The following is a 21340-nucleotide window of genomic DNA, read 5'->3' on the forward strand; positions in this document are numbered from 1 at the left end:
TGAAATGAACTTGCTCAACTGCGCGTGTGCCTCCAATTTTATGTGGATCACAACCACCACCAAACAACCCAGCCACCATCTCCCAAGCTCCCTGCATCCATCTCGCATCGCCACTTTACCACCATGCGCTAGACTTGTCTCTGGACTCATCCATCATCCCCATTCTCCACCATGAACGGTACTCTGCCAGAGAAAAACTACTACACCGATTCTTACGATGCCAAATGGAGCTGGCCATCTCACAAGTTTCAACTGAAGCCCGACGCATTGTTCACGACTTTGCACGAAAGGTTCAACACGCGAAACTGCCCTATCCAAGACCCCTACGCCTTTCTACTCGATGTGCGCTTGTGCGCGAACGAATCGAACAATGTAGATGATTTCTACGCCAGGCTCGCAGCGCAGAAAGCCAAGCGAGTGCTTGAGCTGGAAGAAATCTGGGACAACGTGACGGACTTGATGGCATTCGACGAGAAGGGCCTTCCTTCGGATCGGATATGGACGTGCAAGCAGTGCAATAACTCGGGCATCAGTGATGTCATTACCCCATGCGAGCCCATGTCGACCAACGATACGCCCGAACTCCATTCCAAGTCTTTTTTCAACATGATCCAGACAATGTCGTTCGACAGTATGGTTAGGTTTTTCGACGGGTTTGTGCGAGAAGCACGCAAGGAGCGCGACGAGTACTACCGCGAGAAAAGAGCCAGAATGCAGCGGGGTCGGGAGGAGGGCGCCCGGCGACGCGCTGCAAAACAGAACCAAGAACTCCAAGACCAAAAGCGCGCTGGCGAGGGCAGCACCGCCGCGGCCGGGCCACAAGACAAAGCTGCTGGCCCCGAATTGGACGTTTCGATACCGGCCGGCGCTACTGTCCCTAGTCCATCAGTTCCCACCCGAAATGTCGCCAATGATCCGCCGCCATTATCACAGCCGCCGAGCACACCATCATCCGATCCCGAAACCTCATTCGATCAGTCCCCATACACCCCCGCGACGACTCCCTCGCCCCGCAGAGCACAGTCCGACTCGAGGACTGGTAAACGCAACATATGCACCGCCTCCAACTCCACTACCGCAAAGACGGCGAACTCACCCCATACCACCACTAAACACACAAAAAGAGGTCGCGCTGCCTCAGAACAATCCTGTGAGGATGAGATCATTGCAACAGGTGAAGCTTCACTACGACAGCCGCGAAAAAAGAGACGCCGCGTCTCGCTACAAACCGAGAGCGATATCCCGGCGGGGAACGCTCAGATACAAACCAGCGCTGCGGGTACCTCAGAGGCTACCTGTGGAGTCCTGCGCGAGGCCGATTTGTTTGCGGCAGCAACGATGGACGCCTCACGGAAGCTACATGGGCTCATGGGCGATGATGGCTCCTCCAATCTGGACAAGACGAATGCATCGCCAGGGACGGAGACAAGCACAGAGTTGCGGCATTTCGAAAGAAGCCCCATCTCGGACATTGTACAACAGCCACTGCCACTAGGTCTTCAGGATCAAACGCAGCCTCTGTCCCCTTCGCTGGAAAATGACGAGTGGCCGTATGTGCCCATCGTGGAGTCACAGTGGCCATTCGACTGAACGAAAATGTTGTCATGTGGGCGCCAGCATCTGTGCAATGCCGAATACACCGCACGCAAGTCGTAACATGCAAACTCGCCTCGATTTGAGTATGAACTGGCCGGACGTCGCTATCCTAGAAACGAGCTTGAACAAAAACCCCAGCCCCAGGGAGAAGAAGAAGCCGAGCCACAGTCTAGCAACGTGGTTGTAGGGAGACACGGAGATACGGTCGAAGTCTGGCATACAGCGTGAAGCCCATAGAAAATAGTCAGGCAGGGCTTGTTACTCAGTATCCAGATACAAGTGCAGCTTCCATAACCGACCAGTGAAATTGCATGCAAGTTAGTCGATAACCAGAGTCAACATCACTTTGTCAGCTTGACTAGGAATCTGGAGCAAGTGCCTAGATTCTTCTGTCATATTTTGTTTCGCGATCTATGGCTACATCGGTGACCTACACGGGCCAATAGGGACCACAAACGGGACCTGAGCAAGAGGGCCTGGATTTAGTAGGCCTGACCTGATCGATCTGGTTCTAGTCTAGTCGATGTAGGTAAATGTGGTGCCAGAAAAGGGGGCCGGAGGGTCAACATTGATCACAGCGAAGGAGGGCAAGGGGCCATGGACAGACTGGAAGGGTACGAAGCAAAGGACGAAGTCGTCGACGAGGAGGCCCTCGCGGCTCGCGACGGGCTCAATTAACCTTATCGTCCCATTTCTTTTCGGCTCTATTATCCTGCGAACGATGCCAGTGCTGCGAGTTTTAATCGAAACCATAGTGTTCCTCCTTGCTGCGGTTCCTCTGCTAGTTGCTGCGATGGCGGCAGTTTCTGTTCCTTTTTTATTTGAAGCCCTGGGTATTTCAGAGTTACAAGAGGAAATCTTGGGTGGTGTCTGGGTATTGCTTTAGTAATTACTATCCTGTCAGGCATTTCGTTTATTTTTTCCCGCAAAGCATAGGACACACACTCGAACCGTTCTTGACCTGCCAACCCAGACGTGCATTCAAGTTTATTAGGTACGAAATTATATATTGAAGTGTGTAGCGTTATGTAGGTGCAGGTTACACGCGCGTTGCTAGATTTGTCGGGCTCTAGTGCTGACTACGCTATACAAATGTGTGACACCTTGATCTATCTATTGAAACACCTGGAACTTCTTAAAAGCTAAGTGTAAAGAAGAAAGGCACGCAGTACCAATCGCGTACATGCGCCTAAGCGAGCAAATAACAAACTCACCCTGGCGCCTTGTCACGTGAGGTCGAGCTAGTCACGGTTGGCAGTCGCCCAGGCACGCCACTCCGTAACAAGCGCATTGCAGCTTATATTAGACGTAGGAAAGGTTAGCATCTAGAAATAACTATAAAATATTCAAGTAAATTATTTCTATAAATAATAAATTAAATCTTTTATTAGCTTAGCAATAATCCAACAGTATATTATATAATTAGAAAATAAACTATATATTTAAAACGTGCGTTAGTTCTTACGCTCCATCATTAATTTTATTAATCTTTATGATAAGGCCCATGTGGTGTTTTTTATTCCTTGCCACGTGAGCAGGGATAAAGTCGCAGGGTACGTAACAGCCGCGGTGTATATAGCGGAGGGTGCACTCCTCAATGCGCAAGGCGCAACCTATATGGTTTTCCCCCTTGTAGAACCTCAATCCTATCAATCTTGCACCCAGAGTGCGTTACCAGGGCAAGACCCTCACAGCCTTTTTTCTTTCTTTAGACTTAGCTTTAGATTTTCGAATAAAATCGCCCCTATATTGCAGCCTCGTCTTTTTGGGATCGCTTTCGTGACAGGTGATGCTAGAACAAAAAGTGACCCATCTACTATACATCCACGTTATTTTAAAATTCATGGGCTAATTTTTAGTCGTGCAATTTTCTGCATTAAATCATGCAAACCCATGTATTAAATCGTTCGTTTGTACGCCTTACATATTTATTTATATGATATAGGATATAAATAATAAGCGCACGGTATATTTACCTGGACTAATTATAATACAAGTTGCATGAAGTTAATCTTTCATAACAATAATAATAAATTTAAGCGGCTCAAGTAAATAAGAATATTAAAACAGGTTTCGTCCCCGAATTATAAAACTCTACACTCATTCTCACACCTTTCATTATTTAAATTTCATTGACAACTACAACAAACTTTTTTCAATACCTTACATTACGAAACTATTAAACAAAATGCACGGGTCCATTGTTAAACTCGCTTTGTTTTTATCGTTATCCAATATTGCTTCAGCCGTCCCAAATATGGTTTATTTTTACACCGACCGTAATGCCGATGCCGTTGACGCTCAAGATGGCATGCACAAAGGGGATTTAATGTGGCCGGAATTATCGCCACTTACACGTGCTGCGACAGCGGCGGCAGGAAAATACTGGATTTATCATATCCGCACTTCCGGAATCGATGAAAGATTTGTTGAGAAAGATGGGAAATGGGAGGCAACCGGCAAAATCCCTTACGAAAGCATTGCAGGATGGGACTTTTTTTATAAAAGTCGGGGGCGTGTGTTAACAATTTTTCACCAAAACGATGGACGGAGAGCCCGCGACACGTTTACGAGGCGCATAGAATAGGGTGGTAACTATGAGAATTAGGCCACCAGGCCTACCCTCGAAATTACCACTCCACTTACCAGCTACGCTAAGCCCAGGGTTTGCAAAGGGTCCCGGATTTACGCGCGTCTCTCCAGCGAGTCGTTGATTGTAATTCTCTTTTCTCTTCAGTTTAGAATTTTCGTTGATGGCGCCTAATGCACTGAAGTTCTCCAATGTATGCCTGGCCGTGACAGTTAAGGCTTTTAAAATATAAACCCGTTTCTATTGAAGATTATATATAATATTTTATCAGTTCCTACACAAGCCAAAGCAACGATGGAACCCACCGTGCGACCAAAAAGAGAGATTTCAAAATCTCTTGAGAGGTAATGCAGTTCATCATTTGCTTCCTTAGATTGTGAGTATATTTTCGCCAACAATATAATAGGATATATCTCACAGGAGACTACTCAGATATGACTGTAGCCTCTGCCACCAGGAATTATCCGGTCCACCGTGCCATCGCCTGTCCACGGTCCAAGTTTTTAGCCGCAAAATGCCGTCATACTAAGGCAAGGAATATTCTTTCTCCACATATAGCGTTTTCTTTAGTTGAAATACGTATAAAATGTCACGGCCAGGCATACATTGGAGAACCTCAGTGTATTAGGCGCTATTAACGAAAATTCTAAACTGGAAGAGAAGAGAGAAATTGCAATCAACGACGCGCTTAAATCCGGAGTTAGTCGACCCTTTGTCCGATCCCTGGTTCGGCGTGGAGCCGAGTCGTGATTCTGAGGGCAGGTCTTGGGGCCTGATCCTCACATTACCCCCCTTTAAGGCCTGATCGACGTAGGCGGCCAGAGTCTTGAGTTTGTTACGTGTGTCTCCTCGGGACCTTCCGCCGCTCTCGTGTCTTTTTCGCATCATGTTCGGCAACATTGTCCTCGGGTCCGTCCACCGCAAAAAACATCCTCTGCTGCGCTCCTTATCCACTGTTGCAAATTTACCGGAGGTCCTGCTGCGTCCGGATACTCCCTGTGAAAGGTATCCAGCAGTACTGGTGAATTTTTCAAGTCGCGGGCCCCATACCATGTCTCATCAGGGTCGAGTCCGACCCACGATACCTGATATTGCAACGTCTTCTTTCGTCCGAATGGTCGCGAGGCCAACACTTGCTCCACCTCCCACTCCGGTTCTCCGTTAATCTCGACCGGTGGTTCCGGCTTTTGATACTGCTCAGGTAATGGGTCCGTTGCTGCCTTGCGCAGTCGGCTGGCGTGGAACAGCTTACTACCTTTATACCAGGCAGGGGTGTCGAGAATGAAGCTGTGACCCTTTTCCTCGAGAATCGTCCATGGTCCTGCATTTTGTGAGTCCAACTTGGTCGTAGGAGGTTCTGTGGAAAAACCCTTTTTGCTAACGTAAACCGCATCTCCCACCGTAAAGTCGACCGGTCGCCGTTTTTTGTTAGCCTGCCTCTGTTGCTCTATTTTCGCTCCGAGTCCATTGTTGCGGGCCAGTTCCTGAGCTTGCCGGGCTTGGCGGACCATTTCCAGCGCCTTTTGTTGCTGACCGGTCTCCAGGTCTTCTTCGGGTAGGGGTAGAGAGAGCAGGTCTTTAGGGCGAGCTCCTGTTTCTGCTTCGATGGGTGCCATGCCGATAGAGACGTGAACGGACGAGTTGTGGCCGAAGTCGAAAGCGGGAATATGCCGTCGCCAATTCGTTTGGTATTTATCTACATAAAAGCGCATTTTCTGATCCAATTCAGCGTTGGTAATTTCGACGCTGCCCTGACTTTGAGGGTGGCGGGCGCTTCCATGTTTATGCTTTGTTCCTGTCAACTCGTTTAAAGTGTTTAGGAACTCGGATACAAACGGTCCGGCGTTGTCGGAAAGCCATAAGTCGGGGAAGCCTTTCCAACGGTACACAGCTTGATAATACCGCATAGCCAAGGTCTCCGCGGTGTCCGTCTTTTTTCCCGGTAGGGTGGCCAAAAGTTTGGTCAGTCGGCAGATAAAGACCCAGACGTAATCGTAGCCTTCTTTATCCTTGGGCATAGCTTTGCCGTCTACCATCACGTGCTGCCAACACCGTCTAGGGATCTCCAGTGGGTGCAGCAGCCCGGGCGTCTTGTCATGTCGTACCTTGTTGCGTTGACATTCGCGACAATTCTTAATATAGTGTTTTTTTCATTCTTCCTTGGTTCAACGCGGTGGGTGTTCCCAGTTGCTTTCTAACCTGAAGTATTTAAAATCCTGACTCTGGTCCTATGTACCAGTTTTCAGGCCTTCGGTAAACTAGAGAATCGAGTACTAATTCGGGAAACTGTTCGGTAGAGAGTGAGCCAGCAGGCAAGTCTGTTATCGCACGATGTTGAATATCCGAAAGCACACCTGCCTGCAGTTATTACCTTCCCCTTTCCAGCATTATGTTTCAGCATTTCATTTGCACAAAACAAAAGTCGTATGTTGGGAACGTCGACCAAAAGGAAGTCGGGTTTTGTGGTTGGGGCTTGGAATGCTATCAGCATGCCAGCTTCCAGGCTTCCTGAATTTTACAGTTTACTGGATACGGAAGGCGGAAGGCTAAATATGCGAAACACAATCGGGGAAGCAGTCGTGGTCAAGATGTTAAAAATAACATTGCGGCTGCCATTTCATCCGAAGGTAGGCCGTTCTAAGTCCATGCTCTAAAATGCAACGCTCAATTACAAAAAAACATCTGTCGCGGAAGGATGCCCAGATAAGGAGAACTGTTGCTCAAAAATTGCATCAACTTGAATGCAACGGGTCGTTTGAATAGTTTTAAGGCGCTTTGATTATTTCGGCTGTAAATTAATACGGATTTTCTGTGTTTTCCTTAATCTTGCCTGCCAATATGCTTTAATGAATTCGTTGCAAGTCAACGGTTCGTGCGATCGAGCTTAGTCAACTTTGCTGCGCCCGCAACAAAGCTGACAAAGTCCAATCAATATATCGCAAAATTGGTAGGTTGATTGATATCCATAGCTGGCGTCGTTTTCCGGTCGCTGGATAGTTGTCTTCTTCAGCCAGGTGGGGTGAAGTGATATATATCCAGCGATATATCCAGCAGGAAGCTGATTATATTTGAGCATGAGACCTGAACTATGCTTGAAATCTTCGTCTTGAAGGTCAGGAAAAAAGTCTTGAAGACCATTCGACTTGCGTAAGGTCAGGCATGATTGTATGATGCCTCAGGGTTATTATGACAGCTTCCCTGAGCTTGCTCCTTGAATAATTCAATGTGCCCATACCTGCGAAGTGAATGAAGGTTACCTCTCTTCTATGCAATGTATTCCTGCTTCTGCGCCGCTTTGATTTGTTCCTCTTCCTTTTTCAGCCCCGAAAAACCCCAATCTTTTCCTTAGGAAAAAGAAGTCCATGGAAAAGATTGTTGACGAATTGTATAAATGGGAATAATCGACGCAGGATGAATCCTGCCTCTATTGCAGCTTAGATTGTAAATGATTTTATGCATGCCGTACTGGAAATACACCCAAAGCAGAATTTCAAGCTCCTCGTCCAAACCTAAGTTAGAAAAGGGTGTCGCAACGCCTCTTCTGCCGTCGGTCGCTTTGTTTCGTCCAATACGAGAAGAGACTCTATGAAGTCAATGAGTTCCGGGGCGATGGGCGGACTCTCGATTCTCTCTAGTTCTTGACGTAGAGAATCTGCATTGATCAGTTTGCCTTGTAGGTTACCGTGGGCCTTATCTAGTTCCATGTCGAAGAGGTTGGCCGCCACATCAAACTCCTCCTCTATTTCCTCCTGACCTGTGTAGACATCGAATTGCCCTACGAGACGCTGGATCTTTGCGATGCACCACGCCTCTGTATGTCCCACGATTATTTTGTCATCTGCTCCGAAAATTGCTCGCCCTAAGAGCCAATGGGCCAGCTAAAACATGTAAGTCAAGTCCAAATATGGTCGCTTATGACTTTTAAGGTGCAGCCGTCTCGGATATCAAGAGTAAGAAGATTCGCAACTTACCGTGACCCCAACAGACCATACCTCGGACGCATGAGAAACACCCTGTCCTTTCCAGACTTCAGGGGCACGGCAAGGCAAAGACTGGAGGCGGTGCTTCGTGTATCCCTCGTCCATCACTTTCCCATCCTGATGCGTCAGACATCGTGTTTCCATTAATCTTGTTTTGGTAAAAAAATAGCAAACTTACTGACTCCAAGATCACAAATTTTGATTAGACCTCCTGACGTGACGGTGCTTGAGAGCAGGATGTTGTTGGGATTGATATCTGGTTGGACGACAACATGTTGGCGAAATTCATTTGCAAGATTTGAACAGGCCTGACCTACCTGTGTGCACTTTGCCTAATTGTCTAAAGGTAGCAAGAGCCGATAAAACAGATCGAGCAACGAGTTTGGGAATTAGTGCCGGATCGCTGCGGAATTTGTCCGACTTGATGTTCCATAAACAGTGATCCAGCCATTCAAGCACTAGGCAGGGCTGATTATCAGCCGTCATTTTCGAGTTGCTGCCAGGATCTTCGAACGATCCTATTGCTTCGTACATCTGGCGGATATAAGGACTCGCGGCAATATTGGGAATCTGATAGTGCTGATATTCCCGAAGAAGTGAAAGTTGTTCCCCTGATGTTGAGCATGTTTTGACGATGGCCCTAATGCAGAAATTATATCAACAGCATTGCACGTTTTTTTTAGCTTTTTTCTGGGAATATCCAACCTACCATTTCTCATCGAGGGAAATCGGGTTCACAATCCGAGCTTTGAAAACGGTGGTCCCTTTCAATGCTTGCTGGAGTTCATACGTTGCTCGTGCACCCCTGAGTATGTTCCCAACGCGAAGCATTATTTATATCTTTGTGCGTAGCGTGCTGGCGAAACTCGGCGCTGGCGAAGTGAAGCGAGGGTGCTTCAATCGACAAATCTGCTCGTCGCGTAAGAGACGAGAAGACGATTTTAGATTCCTTAGGCAATAGTCACGTGACGATAAACGGAAGTAACCAATCGGATATCTCTCGTGTAAAGCCGATATTAGCTGGTCTTTCCCCCAGCCTTGTTGTAGCCTAGGCAAGCTAAATAATGACAATCAAAAATAAGTCGGCTAAAAGCCAATCCTATTGGCATCGCGTCTGCGGTTAATGTTACACGAGCAATCAAGCTGTGTACTCGAGCAACGCAAGCTCCTCTACATTCTCATCATCGAATCGGAGAACTTCCCGCTTGAGGACTGCTAACGCATCATGGAACGTTGGATGCAAGCCAAAAATTAGGCAGCAGAGGGTTCGTCCCGCCTCCTCCAAAGGGTGGAATGTATCCAACAAAACTCTTTACGTTCCCTAAGAAAGCACATCCAATAAAAGTCGGGGAATAATGTATTCATAAGCGGAGACATTTGTAGCCCTCTAATTGGTTATACTCGTGTTGAAACAAAGGTTATGGTTAACAGCGTTGCGTCGATGCTACCTCCAAGGAACCTGCCATCCGATAGGAGGTTTCCCAGTTGCAAGTCTTGTAGCTGGTCACGACGCGTAAAAGCGGTCAGACTGGATGAGCAGGCTTGCATGGATTCGATGTCAGGCCTTCGCAATGTTAAAGACGCGGAATGCACTGACTCGATCTAGAGGCTGGCTGTCATAAACGCGTGAGCCTGTGGCCGTAAGTGTTTAGGTACGTGTAGCTGACCAGCGAACTGACGATACATAGTCAGCCTCATGGATATTGACAGCTTACTCGTCAACATCAATTGCATCATTCATACGCGATCGACATGGTTGCAATCAATAACACCGTAAAAGGCCCCTCCCCCTTTAGGTTACACACCTGGGGTCGATAATCTCAACGAAAACTCAAAATCCTTCAACCCCGTTGTCAGTGGAAGAATTATGTGGCTAAAAAGTGCCTGACTGCAGATGCTACCCAGTACCTAGTACCGTAATACAACAAAATCTGCTGGCAGACCGGCGGGTAAAGAGGGCAAGGAGAGAGGGCTCGCGCTTAGGATGTGGAATTGGTTAGGCTTTCCCTACATCAAGCCAGGATTGATAGAATAAAAAAAAGCTATAATATCAAAGTGGGAAGCGTCCATCTGTGGTTCTTTTAGTTTGTGAAGATGGGTGATAAACTAGCTATGAGAATCGACTAGGGTAGTCCTTGTTGGCTTTTTGTTTGAACAAAACCAAAGTACCCTCAGCCCATCCGCCACAACAAAAACGCCTCAGTAGGCAGATGTTGGCTGGCAGGACTGCAGAAATGTGAACGGAACATTGTTTTGAGCTTAGAAACGACAACGGACAAGGTCACCCTCAACCCTCGTACACTTCGTCATTGGTGCGTTGGCAGATCAGTCTGGTGGGAGTGGCTGGTCAGAATGTTTGAACAAGTTTCTAACTTCCTCAAAAAGCTTTACTTCCTTGCAGAGGAAGACACCATCCCTGAACGGAACCCAGACCCCATCTGTTTCCTTGTTTATGTGCGAGTTCTCCTGGAGACGAGCTAGTAATTTCTTGCGCCTGTAAAGCCTTAGGTCGACCGCCTGGAATATTTGGGTGGCGTTCAGGTAGTAATCTGGAAGTCTCATAGACACTGCCCTGTTCTTCACGACCACTTTGAAAATCACAACCAAAGATACCTGCGTGAGGTGGTTGGTATTCCACGGCGGCCCATATGTCGACTGCGACGACGCTCCCGCCACCCTTACCATAGTCTGAAAAAGAACTACAACCTCGAGACAGTCTTTGGATCATGACTGGCGTTGTACAGAAGATGGGACAGGCGGATATAAATGCTCGCATGTTAAACTACCAGCAACTAACATTGTAATCTCCAGTACACTCCTTTATACTCCACGACACATCCGAATACTGACGGTATTTTCTCCTATTTACGGCGTTGGCAGTTGAAAACGCCTCAGAGCGTTCCCGCACAATCCCAAGACGTATAGTCTCGGGGAGTTCTGTCGAAATTATATTTTTTCTAACTTCATGGGGCGAAATCATAATCGGGGTTCGCGTACGATTAGGATTGGCGAAGGGTTGTGCCGCAGATCTCCCAAATACTGCCGAGTCTGGCGATGCTGAATGCCCTCTCGGGTCCTTTCCGTGAGATGTGGCTTTTTGTTCGTCGGTGATAGTCGCAGTTTGAAAGTTTTGTGGTTTGCGTTCCAAAAATGAGCTGAGGAGCGATCGTCCTGGAAGCAGATTGGCCTTGAAGTCGACTCGCTGGAACAAGGGTATGCCATCCTTTCTTCCAGGGCTATCGCAATTGATATTCTCCCATGCGCCCTTATCGTCGTCATCGTCGATTGCAGTGTCTTTAGATTCGTAATGGTCAATATTGGCTGGTGGTGAAATGATTGCCATAGCTTCTCTAGTGGAGTCTTCTTCCTTGTGAGGGAACAAATTTGAGGAACTGCAAAGTCCTGTTCGAAATGTCGGTTCAAAAAATTATATCTTGTCAAATATAAGTCTCGGTAGCAGGTTGTCTGAGGAAACTTTGATCAGGGAATTTTGGTAGAATTGTATCCCACACCTGGTATGTCGAACTTAGGTTTCTGCTTTTAAGATTGTTATAGCGCCAAGATACTGTTAAGTCATCGTTAGCGATGCCATGTTCCTTGAATGGATTGAGGTCCTTGTAACGTTATGCCTGGTCCAGCAACTTGATCGCGGTGACCAAGAGCTAACACGGATGTAAGGTATGATAGCATCTGTGCCTGAAATTGCCCGCAAACCTCTCGACATGGATTACGATATACATTGCTTCCTAACAACGATTTTGTCCCAGCCAAGAAAAAATCTGATTATCAAGCAATCTAAAGATTTAACTTCGACCACAGCTTTATTCGCCATATGCATCTTTATCCTCCTGCGCACGCATAGAGTCAGCGTGGTTAAGGTGATGGGTGGTGGGTGGAAGCAGAGAACAGATGATGGGTGGGAGCAGAGAAAAAATGGTGGGGGGATAACGAATGTACGTACTGTAATTCTAAGTGGAGATATGTGACCATAAAACAGGCCGGCGCTGAAAGGCGAAAAGCCGCCAAGTGATAGACCCCCTGCTACCATAGTAGCGCAAGAATTGCTTGCCTAACAGGCAGGTCTTTATATCTCCCCCGCCCGAGATCATTGGTTGGCCATTTGAAACAGCCTTGTATTTTTTTGGGAACTCCAACCAGCTAGACGCTGACAGCGCAACTACTATTCTGCAGCCTTACGAAGCGTAACGAGCAAGAAGTATGTCCAGATTGTCGCCTAACCAGCGGAAAAATAGCCCCGCAGAACATAATTTATTTGGTTAATGTTTAAACGTCATCGAAACCTCGTCCAAAGGCGGTAGGCTAAATAAAAATATCAAGCCACGCCAAGCATAAAATCTTGATACTGGGTATAGAATAGACCGCACACACCGCAGCTGGCCAAACTACTGACAAGTATAACACGGGCGCTTTAAATAGTGATAATTGCTATGCTTGAAATTACTGCTCAGCAGGCCCAGGCCTTCAAAAACAATTACAATGCGTCATTATACACATGGATGTTTTTTTCTCAAGGAGGAAGAAAGAAAAGAATATTGATGTGAGCAGTCACTGGTTATTTAACAAGTTCATCATCAACAGACAACCCACAGCTGTGGCCACGGACAGATAACTGCAGCGGAATGGTGCGAGAAGTATAAAAACTCGTTGCAATCTAGCATACGATGCCCGATAAATATAAAGTATTACATGGAGGAAGAGAGACTGTGCAGTATGTATTGCTGTTATATAACTTGCAGCTGCTTCCAGATCAGCTGGGCTGCTCATACCATACATCCAAGTGCAAGAATAAATCTATCGTTTAATCACAGTAATCCAACAGCGTATCTGTGCTAAAGGGGCCAGGAGCTTTTATGGACCACATTGCGCAAAATTAGGAGCTTTTTGAGATGTGAACTATTCTGGAGGGATGTTTTTTTCATTATAGTTGATGTAATAGAACAGAGATCATGATATTGTTGCAGATTAACAACACTACCTGTCTGATCTGAAAGGTCAATGCCTTCCATTTTTCGGCAAGATTGTTTTTATTTGCTGTATCTTCATATCGTTTACTCCTGCATTACAAATATAGAGGTTTGGGTCTTGGTTGCAATCGCCTACGTCTGCTGTACGGTGGAATTCGTAGCTGGCCCAATATTTGCGGGGAGAAAAACATTTTTCGTCTTCAGAGTGATTGATATGCGCAATGCACCGGTACTAGAATGAATTTTGGTGTTGGCTGCGGCTGCAGTCCTAAGCTCTTTGCAGTCTCTATCTGGACAGACCTGCACGCCTGCCCATATAAACCGAACAAAAGCCTTATATTCTGCGTTCACCTCACACCGAATTATGTTTGGTTCGGGCTAATCCTGCCTTAGGGTGTACTTCTTCGCTCCTTGCTATACAGGGTACAAAAACGCAACTGCCGACCTTCGAGCATAAGAAAGGCACTGCTTAAAGCTAAACGCACCTCTTCGGGCTTAGTGTGCACCTTGCTTTCGTGGAATAGACTACTGCTCGGGCGACCACAGCCAGCGGCTTCTTAGATCGTATGGTACTGTCGAGACCCTGCCTCAGGCCGCGATAGGCCCGCGCATTCTGGCCCTCAGCACCCTCGCACACGGTAAAAGCCGCCAGCGCCCGGGCCGCAAACACAGAAGCTCGCACGTAGTCACCATGCAGGAAGCAGCTACTGCTGGCGTAATGCATTTCCAGGCCCAGCTAGTAGGTTATGGGCGCGATGCCGAACTCGAGATATTGGAGCGCAACGATCCTGCGGCACAGCGGTATAATCGACGCCGGGGCGAAAGACAATGGTGACCGTTGCATGTGTTCATTGCTCTGCTCTCGCCCATATTCCTCACCCTCCCCCTCCTTTCTGCACTTATCCCTCGGGTCCGCCGCCCGGTACGCCAAGTCCACATTGGTCAATGTGACGTTCAGCTCGTGCCGACGCTTGTCGCTCTCTGCCACTTTGTCCGGCGGTAGGCTGCAACGAGGGCACGCGCATCTGAACCCCATGGCGGACTTCATCTTAGCCATGTTCTGGACGGTACAACCCGAATCGTAGGCAACGGTGAGCTCGTCGCCCGGGGCACGTCTGTAATGGCGTGGACTAAACACATGCGCGCGGCCCGGTCCCACGAATAATGGCAGTTGGGGACGCACGAATGATTAAAACGGGAGGAATTGCGGAATACGGCCGGGACAGCATTTTCGAGTGGCTTTTGGCGGAGTTCCTGCCGCCGCTGATGCCCCTGCTTGTCGTCGTCGTCGGCGTCATCTTAGTCGGTCCCGAGGGTGTTAGTGAGGGATCTGCTGTAGTTTCTCCTCGAGGTGCAGCTCGAGCTCCGCTAGCGGCAGCCTGACCCAAACAAGATCGGCAGTGAGGATAGGGGCTTCGGTAATGACGCGATCGCCCTTCTGGATGCCGGTCGCTAGGACAAACAAACCTTTTCCTTTGCCAGGCGAATCTCTGAGCTCGAACATAATGCGTATCGGTTTATACTGCGGCTGAGAATGTGCATCAGACGTCTCAGATATTTGTAAGGCGTCGATAAATCATCGTTTCTTTGACCAAAACCGAGCAACACTCCCCGGGCCCGAATGGAAAGGATATCCTCGACCGAGTTTCGAAGGGTATTTCGAACTGCCTTAGGACAACGCAACCCATATCAAGAGATGCGGTCGAGAGGGTGCGGTCGGGAGGGTGCGGGCATGAGGGTGCGGTCAGGAGGGTGCGGTCGAGAGATACGGTATATGCTGTTTTCCCCAAGAGATGAAGAATAGAACGTAGACACCACAACTGGCCAAACTGTTGGTAAGTATAAAATCAGCATTCTTATGCCTTAAAACCAATATTTTTGTACCTGGAGCCGCTATCCCAGTCCTCAGAAAAGCATCGTCATGTGTAAGCATATACGGGTATGTTTCCCTAACTTCTTGTGTGAAAAAACCTGAATAAACTAACAACTCAAGCATAAACAGAACACCTTTACTTGTGGCCATTCCATAATTGTTGTATCGGAATGGTGCGAAAAGTATCAAAATTCTTTGCAATCAAGCATGCGATGCAAGCCCAATATATGTTATCAAATGGATGAAGAGAGTCTGTGCTGTATGTATTAACTTTTGCTATATCGGCGGGCTTGCTAACACTGCTACAGCTAGTTGCAAACATGGATAAGCGGAAGTGATGGGAACCAAGGGTACCACGATTTCTGCTTCCCGCTTTTGGGCCATAAAATCTGAACGCTGGTTGTGACAGGTGTACCCTTACCTCTGTCTCTAAATCAAAACTTAAAAGAGCGAGCGGTATTGTGGAGGTATGACATGCCGGGAGTGAATAGAGCAATACTATTGGAACGAAAAAGAACGTTTATGTGTATGTTTTGGAATGACCTAGTACTTGAAACATCTCTATTTAAAAGTTATCTGCACCAGAAGAAGCTCCTAATCTCGACTCACCACAATCAGTTCACTCCATACCCAAAATACAAAAAGGATCGCCACGATTATGGGCCAAAGTTGAGATAACTAAGCTTGCCGAAACAAACTGAATGATAAATTTTTGACCGTTTCTAATTAACTGAAGAGGTTTTCTGCCCCACTAGCCCACTCCGTTGACGAGAATAAAACTACCTGCAAAGCACGGAGTATCTATCTATCACTCAAATGTGATGAATCAAAGACGAAACCAAGGCGCCATATTACTTTGCCAAGGAGTTTGGTGTGAGCAGGGTTCCGGGGATACCCAGCTGCCGGAGAAGATTGAATATTTTTGGGTTGCGGCGGAGACAGCGTACAGGCTAACAGACATGCCAGCGCTAGAGGTCTCTCTAAGCAGACTTCCGAGGGTACGGCCGAGAGGTTGCAGCCGCCAGCATGGCCTCACCCAGGTTCCAGATATCCAATTATGGACCAGCATGTGCGCGTTTCTCGTCCGGGGTGCTATAACAACTGAAATTAATACTAGCTGCCAATACGGCCGGCGATACAACACATGTGGCGTTCATGGACCTGCACTCGAGCATATCACAACTCAGCTGGAAATCAACGAAAGATTCTTGAGAAGTGAACCAAAGCAGAGATTGTGTAACTTTGATGTGACTCACAATCATAAAGAAGGTGGCCAAGAAAGCGGAGAGCGGAGTCTGCAGCAGGGTTACTCCATTACCATGTTGTTCCCAGTGTGGACAGGCATACTGCCGACCCAGAAGTATAGCTCCCACTGCCATCTCCGGATTACTCGGTGGTAATTTGGGCTTTGATTTGCTTGAACGGTGTCATGAGAGCGTGCGTAACGTAGCCCGGCTTTCGAAGCTCCATGACACAACACCTCTTCTGCTATTTCATACAGCCCTAGTTATAAAGTGCTTATAACCCGTAAATCAGTTGTGTCAAAGACGGAAAGGAGATCCTTGACCAAAACTTTACAAGTCTCAACAATTATCATCTATAGTTCCGCAAATGTCGCGCACAATGCATCTCTTGTGCATGGGAAAGTCCAAAGTACCGAAACAACAAGAAAATAAGCAGACTCATACAGTAATTCGCTCTCCTCACAAGATTTTTTCTTTGCTTCCTTTCTCATTCCCGCCTCCCTCGATATCTGCACCGCGTTAAGCTCCCGAGTGTTTTTTGCCAAAACCATACCTATCTCGGTTAATTCGGAGAGGAAGTCCCCCAGACTCGCCAGCTCCTCGAAAACGCGCTCATCAAAGACACCTGTGCACGCGACCGGCTCGTGAAGAATGCCTGGGAACGCTGCATCTGTTTTGAAATGGAGGCGGCCGGTATGATGAACAGTTTTCCTTGCGTTGTGAAGCGCGGCATTTGCGTTATGCCCTGGCTACAGCAGACTGCGTATTCGTAGGAAATCCTTTGTTTTGTGCCCCTGGCGGAAGGTCACGGAGGCAAGAAAGCACTGGGGTCCTGTGGTACGTAGTTCTCGCTTCTTTTCGCGTTGGTAGCCATTCTATTAATTCCCTTGGGCGTGGGCGAGCAGGTTTTTGCTTTGCCACAGGGAAAGGCTGGGTGTTTCAAGGTGTCTCAAATGCCGGAAGTACATTCAAAGAGTGGCAACCAAAAGAGCACAATGGAAATAACACTTCATCGCCAGAGAAGCTTGTTCAAATCAATCTTCTTTATGGCCCTGTTGATAATCTGAGTAACAATCTGTACTCCATCTTTTATTTGTACCTTCTGTATTAGTACACTGCGACTATCGCAATACATACCCGATGGGGATCTGTAGGGGAAGAGAGGTTTTGAGAGATGGGCCAAGGCTCGGAAGGCAAATTGTATTTTGTGAAACAATCTTCTCGTTTGATGGAGGCGCGTCGCTAAGGCTTTCGATATGGAACACTGGCTTCCCGGCGTTGGGCTGGTGCAGTGTTAGTAGATTAAAACCCTGATTAGAATGATGATCACTGCTTAAATATCACATCACAGACATATGAGTCCGCAGACAGTCTCCGCTGTGCCCTCCCTTACACTTTCCGTTTGATTCATTGCCAACTATCCACCTTTCGATTCAACCTCCAAGAGCTCACCGCATCTCCAGCCTCAGCTGCTTCCATACACCGCCCAGTCTCTTTAACGTATGCCTGTTTGTAATTGGACAATCATCGATCATCTGAGGACCCTCAGACGCCTGTGAGCGGCTATAAGTACCCGGCTTACCGCTTTCGAATACCTTTTCCAGGGCTCTCTAAGTCTCAGAATGCGACTATTGGGTGCGGTAGAGTGACGTTAAGAGATTTTGCGGTCGAGAAGGAGTTGAGAGGGTTCGTCCCGCCTCCTCCAAAGGGTGGAATGTATCCCACAAAACTCTCTACGTTCCCTAAGAAAGCACATCCAATAAAAGTCGGGGAATAATGAGGTATTCATAAGCGGAGACATTTGTAGCCCTCTAATTGTATCGCCGGCCGTATTGGCAGCTAGTATTAATTTCAGTTTTTATAGCACCCCGGACGAGAAACGCGCACATGCTGGTCCATAATTGGATACCTGGAACCTGGGTGAGGCCATGCTGGCGGCTGCAACCTCTCGGCCGTACCCTCGGAAGTCTGCTTAGAGAGACCTCTAGCGCTGGCATGTCTGTTAGCCTGTACGCTGTCTCCGCCGCAACCCAAAAATATTCAATCTTCTCCGGCAGCTGGGTATCCCCGGAACCCTGCTCACACCAAACTCCTTGGCAAAGTAATATGGCGCCTTGGTTTCGTCTTTGATTCATCACATTTGAGTGATAGATAGATACTCCGTGCTTTGCAGGTAGTTTTATTCTCGTCAACGCAGTGGGCTAGTGGGGCAGAAAACCTCTTTAGTTAATTAGAAACGGTCAAAAATTTATCATTCAGTTTGTTTCGGCAAGCTTAGTTATCTCAACTTTGGCCCATAATCGTGGCGATCCTTTTTGTATTTTGGGTATGGAGTGAACTGATTGTGGTGAGTCGAGATTAGGAGCTTCTTCTGGTGCAGATAACTTTTAAATAGAGATGTTTCAAGTACTAGGTCATTCCAAAACATACACATAAACGTTCTTTTTCGTTCCAATAGTATTGCTCTATTCACTCCCGGCATGTCATACCTCCACAATACCGCTCGCTCTTTTAAGTTTTGATTTAGAGACAGAGGTAAGGGTACACCTGTCACAACCAGCGTTCAGATTTTATGGCCCAAAAGCGGGAAGCAGAAATCGTGGTACCCTTGGTTCCCATCACTTCCGCTTATCCATGTTTGCAACTAGCTGTAGCAGTGTTAGCAAGCCCGCCGATATAGCAAAAGTTAATACATACAGCACAGACTCTCTTCATCCATTTGATAACATATATTGGGCTTGCATCGCATGCTTGATTGCAAAGAATTTTGATACTTTTCGCACCATTCCGATACAACAATTATGGAATGGCCACAAGTAAAGGTGTTCTGTTTATGCTTGAGTTGTTAGTTTATTCAGGTTTTTTCACACAAGAAGTTAGGGAAACATACCCGTATATGCTTACACATGACGATGCTTTTCTGAGGACTGGGATAGCGGCTCCAGGTACAAAAATATTGGTTTTAAGGCATAAGAATGCTGATTTTATACTTACCAACAGTTTGGCCAGTTGTGGTGTCTACGTTCTATTCTTCATCTCTTGGGGAAAACAGCATATACCGTATCTCTCGACCGCACCCTCCTGCCCGCACCCTCCTGCCCGCACCCTCCCGACCGCATCTCTTGATATGGGTTGCGTTATCCTAAGCCAGTTCGAAATACCCTTCGAAACTCGGTCGAGGATATCCTTTCCATTCGGGCCCGGGGAGTGTTGCTCGGTTTTGGTCAAAGAAACGATGATTTATCGAAAGAAGACGAGTCGAAAAGAGATGGAACACTCTGGTATCTCCCAACCGAATTTCTTCAAGCTTGATTGCTCTGGTTACTGGAAATATTTGGGCGTTGGAAGCTGAGAAAAGGAGGTTTCTTGTGAGTGAATGGATGGACAGGCTTGTGCACCAAATGGCCGAGGAGGACCCACGCAAGCGTGGTGTGATTACCGGGTTTAAGGAGACTCTTAAATTCCAAACGAACACTATGAACCGCCTCTGGTTTTCTGGTGCTAAGGCTGATGAGAAACCCGCTTGGGTCGAAACAGGCCTTTATGACACACGCTGAATTAAGGACATGAAATACTTTTCTTAAAATGGACTAGCAAATGAAGTTTGGTCCTCTTGCCAGGCTGTTCTGGCGATGAAGAGGCTGGCGACTCGGATTTTGGTTCTAGTGCGCTACTTAGATGGATAATAAGCTGATACAATGTCAGGTTGGGTGGAGTTTGGTGAATTTGTTTATATATTAGGGTTAGACTAATGGGCTCAATATGAAATCCAACATTGCTCCCGGAACATCTCATACCCCCATGGCACCGCTACCTCTTCTACGTTTTTGTTTGGGTGCAGAGGTTCAGGGTAAATCTTCAAGAGTTCTGGTTGAAGCCCAAGTTCTTTTGTTACCTGACCGATCCGGGCTTCTCTGAAGTGGCTTTTGCGAATTCAAGGCAGCAAGGCAGTGTTCAGAGTCTGTTTGTCTGCGTACCAATCCCGCTTCATTGGATGACAGCTCTTCGCCATAAAAATCATAGTCGGGGCCGTCAAATCGTTCGCCTGTCACTTCAGATCCCAAAGCACTGGCTAGCCGCTCCTTGAGACCATAGAAGGGCCATATGGGCACACGCGTGTAATCGATGCGCATTGAAGAAGCTCCGCCTGGCTTTCTGTGAAGAGTCCTTGCCGGATTTGCAAAACCCTCTAGGAAGTCTGCACCAATAGTTCCAGTATAGATAACAAGATTGTTTTCGGCCGCGTCAAACAACACGTACTTGGATATCGTAAATGGAGTTCATGGTTAAACATGACTGCTTACTTAAATCGGAAGATAGAGCCTCGTTGGCGGGTGGAGATAATTTAAACCGCCGACGCCCATCATTCCCATAAAGCTGTTGTTGTGCCATGGGGATAAGAACCACTACCAGATACGCATACTGGTCGGTATCAGCAGGTACAAGCCCTTTTAAACGCAATTGAATAAGGTTCAAAACAGGTGAGCTTCTGTAGCTGTCGTCCAAAGGACCTGGCGGTACCCGGAACAGGGTTTTCCGAGCCCGAGGAGGATACTCCCGGTCCACGAAGGCAAGCAATGGCGCGCTACTGAGGTTGGCTTCGCTCGATTTTGATTTTCGAGGCGAAGAAGATACGGGGCGCGCGGCGGCGAATTCAATCGATTGTGAACGCAGACTCCCCTTGTTCCATACCATGGAAAGCATAACAGCTTTCTGGTAAGAGCTCTTCCCAAAGCGTAGCTTGAGTTCCTCATCAGCCATGGCAGAAGACATGCTTGGGAAGAAGCCGCTCATCAATTCTCTCAGAGCGTGTGTTTTTGCCGGTGACGGAGATTTTCTGTCCGCAAATGTGCTGACCTCGCGGGATAACCTTTTGGCCATATCCGTTGGCTTGGGTGGCCGAAATGGTACATCATTATGAATTCTGGGGGCTGGGAAGCTGGCAAGTCCTTCATAACTGAAATGAACACTGAGTAGTGTGCTATGGAGATCTGTCCAAAGGAGTGGACGGACGTCAAGTCCGATTCGAGCCTTGCTGTGAATTATGTTGTAAAGTGAGCCTGGTTCCGGCT

The 21340-nt window shown here is 47.4% G+C and overlaps 11 protein-coding genes across 11 annotated transcripts; 5 read left to right on the plus strand and 6 right to left on the minus strand.

Moving 5' to 3' along the window:
• Window positions 1-171: 171 nt before the first annotated feature.
• Window positions 172-1590, plus strand: PgNI_01061 (uncharacterized protein; the record flags this gene model as incomplete). Its single annotated transcript, XM_031121137.1, has 1 exon — window positions 172-1590. The coding sequence occupies one exon, from the start codon at window positions 172-174 to the stop codon at window positions 1588-1590; it is 1419 nt and encodes a 472-aa protein (XP_030986243.1).
• A 3480-nt stretch (window positions 1591-5070) lies between these two features.
• PgNI_01062 (uncharacterized protein) lies at window positions 5071-6222 on the minus strand (the record flags this gene model as incomplete). The annotated part of the gene is made up of 1 exon (XM_031121138.1): window positions 5071-6222. One exon carries the CDS (start codon window positions 6220-6222, stop codon window positions 5071-5073), a length of 1152 nt encoding a protein of 383 aa, XP_030986240.1.
• Window positions 6223-7695: 1473 nt separating this feature from the next.
• PgNI_01063 (uncharacterized protein) lies at window positions 7696-9162 on the minus strand (the record flags this gene model as incomplete). Its single annotated transcript, XM_031121139.1, has 5 exons — window positions 8876-9162; window positions 8484-8806; window positions 8345-8422; window positions 8158-8273; window positions 7696-8064 (listed from the first exon to the last, which is right to left on the minus strand). Exons 1-5 carry the CDS (start codon window positions 8995-8997, stop codon window positions 7696-7698), a joined length of 1008 nt encoding a protein of 335 aa, XP_030986241.1. The 5' UTR covers window positions 8998-9162.
• On the plus strand, window positions 8101-8313 carry PgNI_01064 (uncharacterized protein; the record flags this gene model as incomplete). The annotated part of the gene is made up of 1 exon (XM_031121140.1): window positions 8101-8313. The coding sequence occupies one exon, from the start codon at window positions 8101-8103 to the stop codon at window positions 8311-8313; it is 213 nt and encodes a 70-aa protein (XP_030986246.1).
• A 1329-nt stretch (window positions 9163-10491) lies between the features above and the next one.
• Window positions 10492-12214, minus strand: PgNI_01065 (uncharacterized protein; the record flags this gene model as incomplete). The annotated part of the gene is made up of 4 exons (XM_031121141.1): window positions 10492-10854; window positions 10964-11568; window positions 11679-11700; window positions 12128-12214. 4 exons carry the CDS (start codon window positions 12212-12214, stop codon window positions 10492-10494), a joined length of 1077 nt encoding a protein of 358 aa, XP_030986247.1.
• Window positions 12215-12765: 551 nt separating this feature from the next.
• On the plus strand, window positions 12766-12989 carry PgNI_01066 (uncharacterized protein; the record flags this gene model as incomplete). Its single annotated transcript, XM_031121142.1, has 2 exons — window positions 12766-12895; window positions 12934-12989. Coding segments are annotated over 2 exons (186 nt in total), but the record flags the coding sequence as incomplete, so codon positions are not given.
• Window positions 12990-13540: 551 nt separating this feature from the next.
• Window positions 13541-13875, minus strand: PgNI_01067 (uncharacterized protein; the record flags this gene model as incomplete). The annotated part of the gene is made up of 2 exons (XM_031121143.1): window positions 13541-13565; window positions 13637-13875. The coding sequence occupies 2 exons, from the start codon at window positions 13873-13875 to the stop codon at window positions 13541-13543; spliced, it is 264 nt and encodes an 87-aa protein (XP_030986245.1).
• Window positions 13876-13887: 12 nt separating this feature from the next.
• On the minus strand, window positions 13888-14655 carry PgNI_01068 (uncharacterized protein; the record flags this gene model as incomplete). Its single annotated transcript, XM_031121144.1, has 3 exons — window positions 13888-14266; window positions 14335-14449; window positions 14619-14655. The coding sequence occupies 3 exons, from the start codon at window positions 14653-14655 to the stop codon at window positions 13888-13890; spliced, it is 531 nt and encodes a 176-aa protein (XP_030986248.1).
• On the plus strand, window positions 14316-14607 carry PgNI_01069 (uncharacterized protein; the record flags this gene model as incomplete). Its single annotated transcript, XM_031121145.1, has 2 exons — window positions 14316-14468; window positions 14545-14607. The coding sequence occupies 2 exons, from the start codon at window positions 14316-14318 to the stop codon at window positions 14605-14607; spliced, it is 216 nt and encodes a 71-aa protein (XP_030986249.1).
• A 417-nt stretch (window positions 14656-15072) lies between the features above and the next one.
• On the plus strand, window positions 15073-15940 carry PgNI_01070 (uncharacterized protein; the record flags this gene model as incomplete). The annotated part of the gene is made up of 3 exons (XM_031121146.1): window positions 15073-15090; window positions 15154-15283; window positions 15906-15940. 3 exons carry the CDS (start codon window positions 15073-15075, stop codon window positions 15938-15940), a joined length of 183 nt encoding a protein of 60 aa, XP_030987606.1.
• Window positions 15941-20113: 4173 nt separating this feature from the next.
• On the minus strand, window positions 20114-21149 carry PgNI_01071 (uncharacterized protein; the record flags this gene model as incomplete). The annotated part of the gene is made up of 2 exons (XM_031121147.1): window positions 20114-20466; window positions 20573-21149. The coding sequence occupies 2 exons, from the start codon at window positions 21147-21149 to the stop codon at window positions 20114-20116; spliced, it is 930 nt and encodes a 309-aa protein (XP_030987605.1).
• Between the last annotated feature and the right edge of the window lie 191 nt (window positions 21150-21340).

This window comes from Pyricularia grisea (genome assembly GCF_004355905.1).
Source record: "Pyricularia grisea strain NI907 chromosome Unknown Pyricularia_grisea_NI907_Scaffold_1, whole genome shotgun sequence".
NCBI lineage: Eukaryota > Fungi > Ascomycota > Sordariomycetes > Magnaporthales > Pyriculariaceae > Pyricularia > Pyricularia grisea.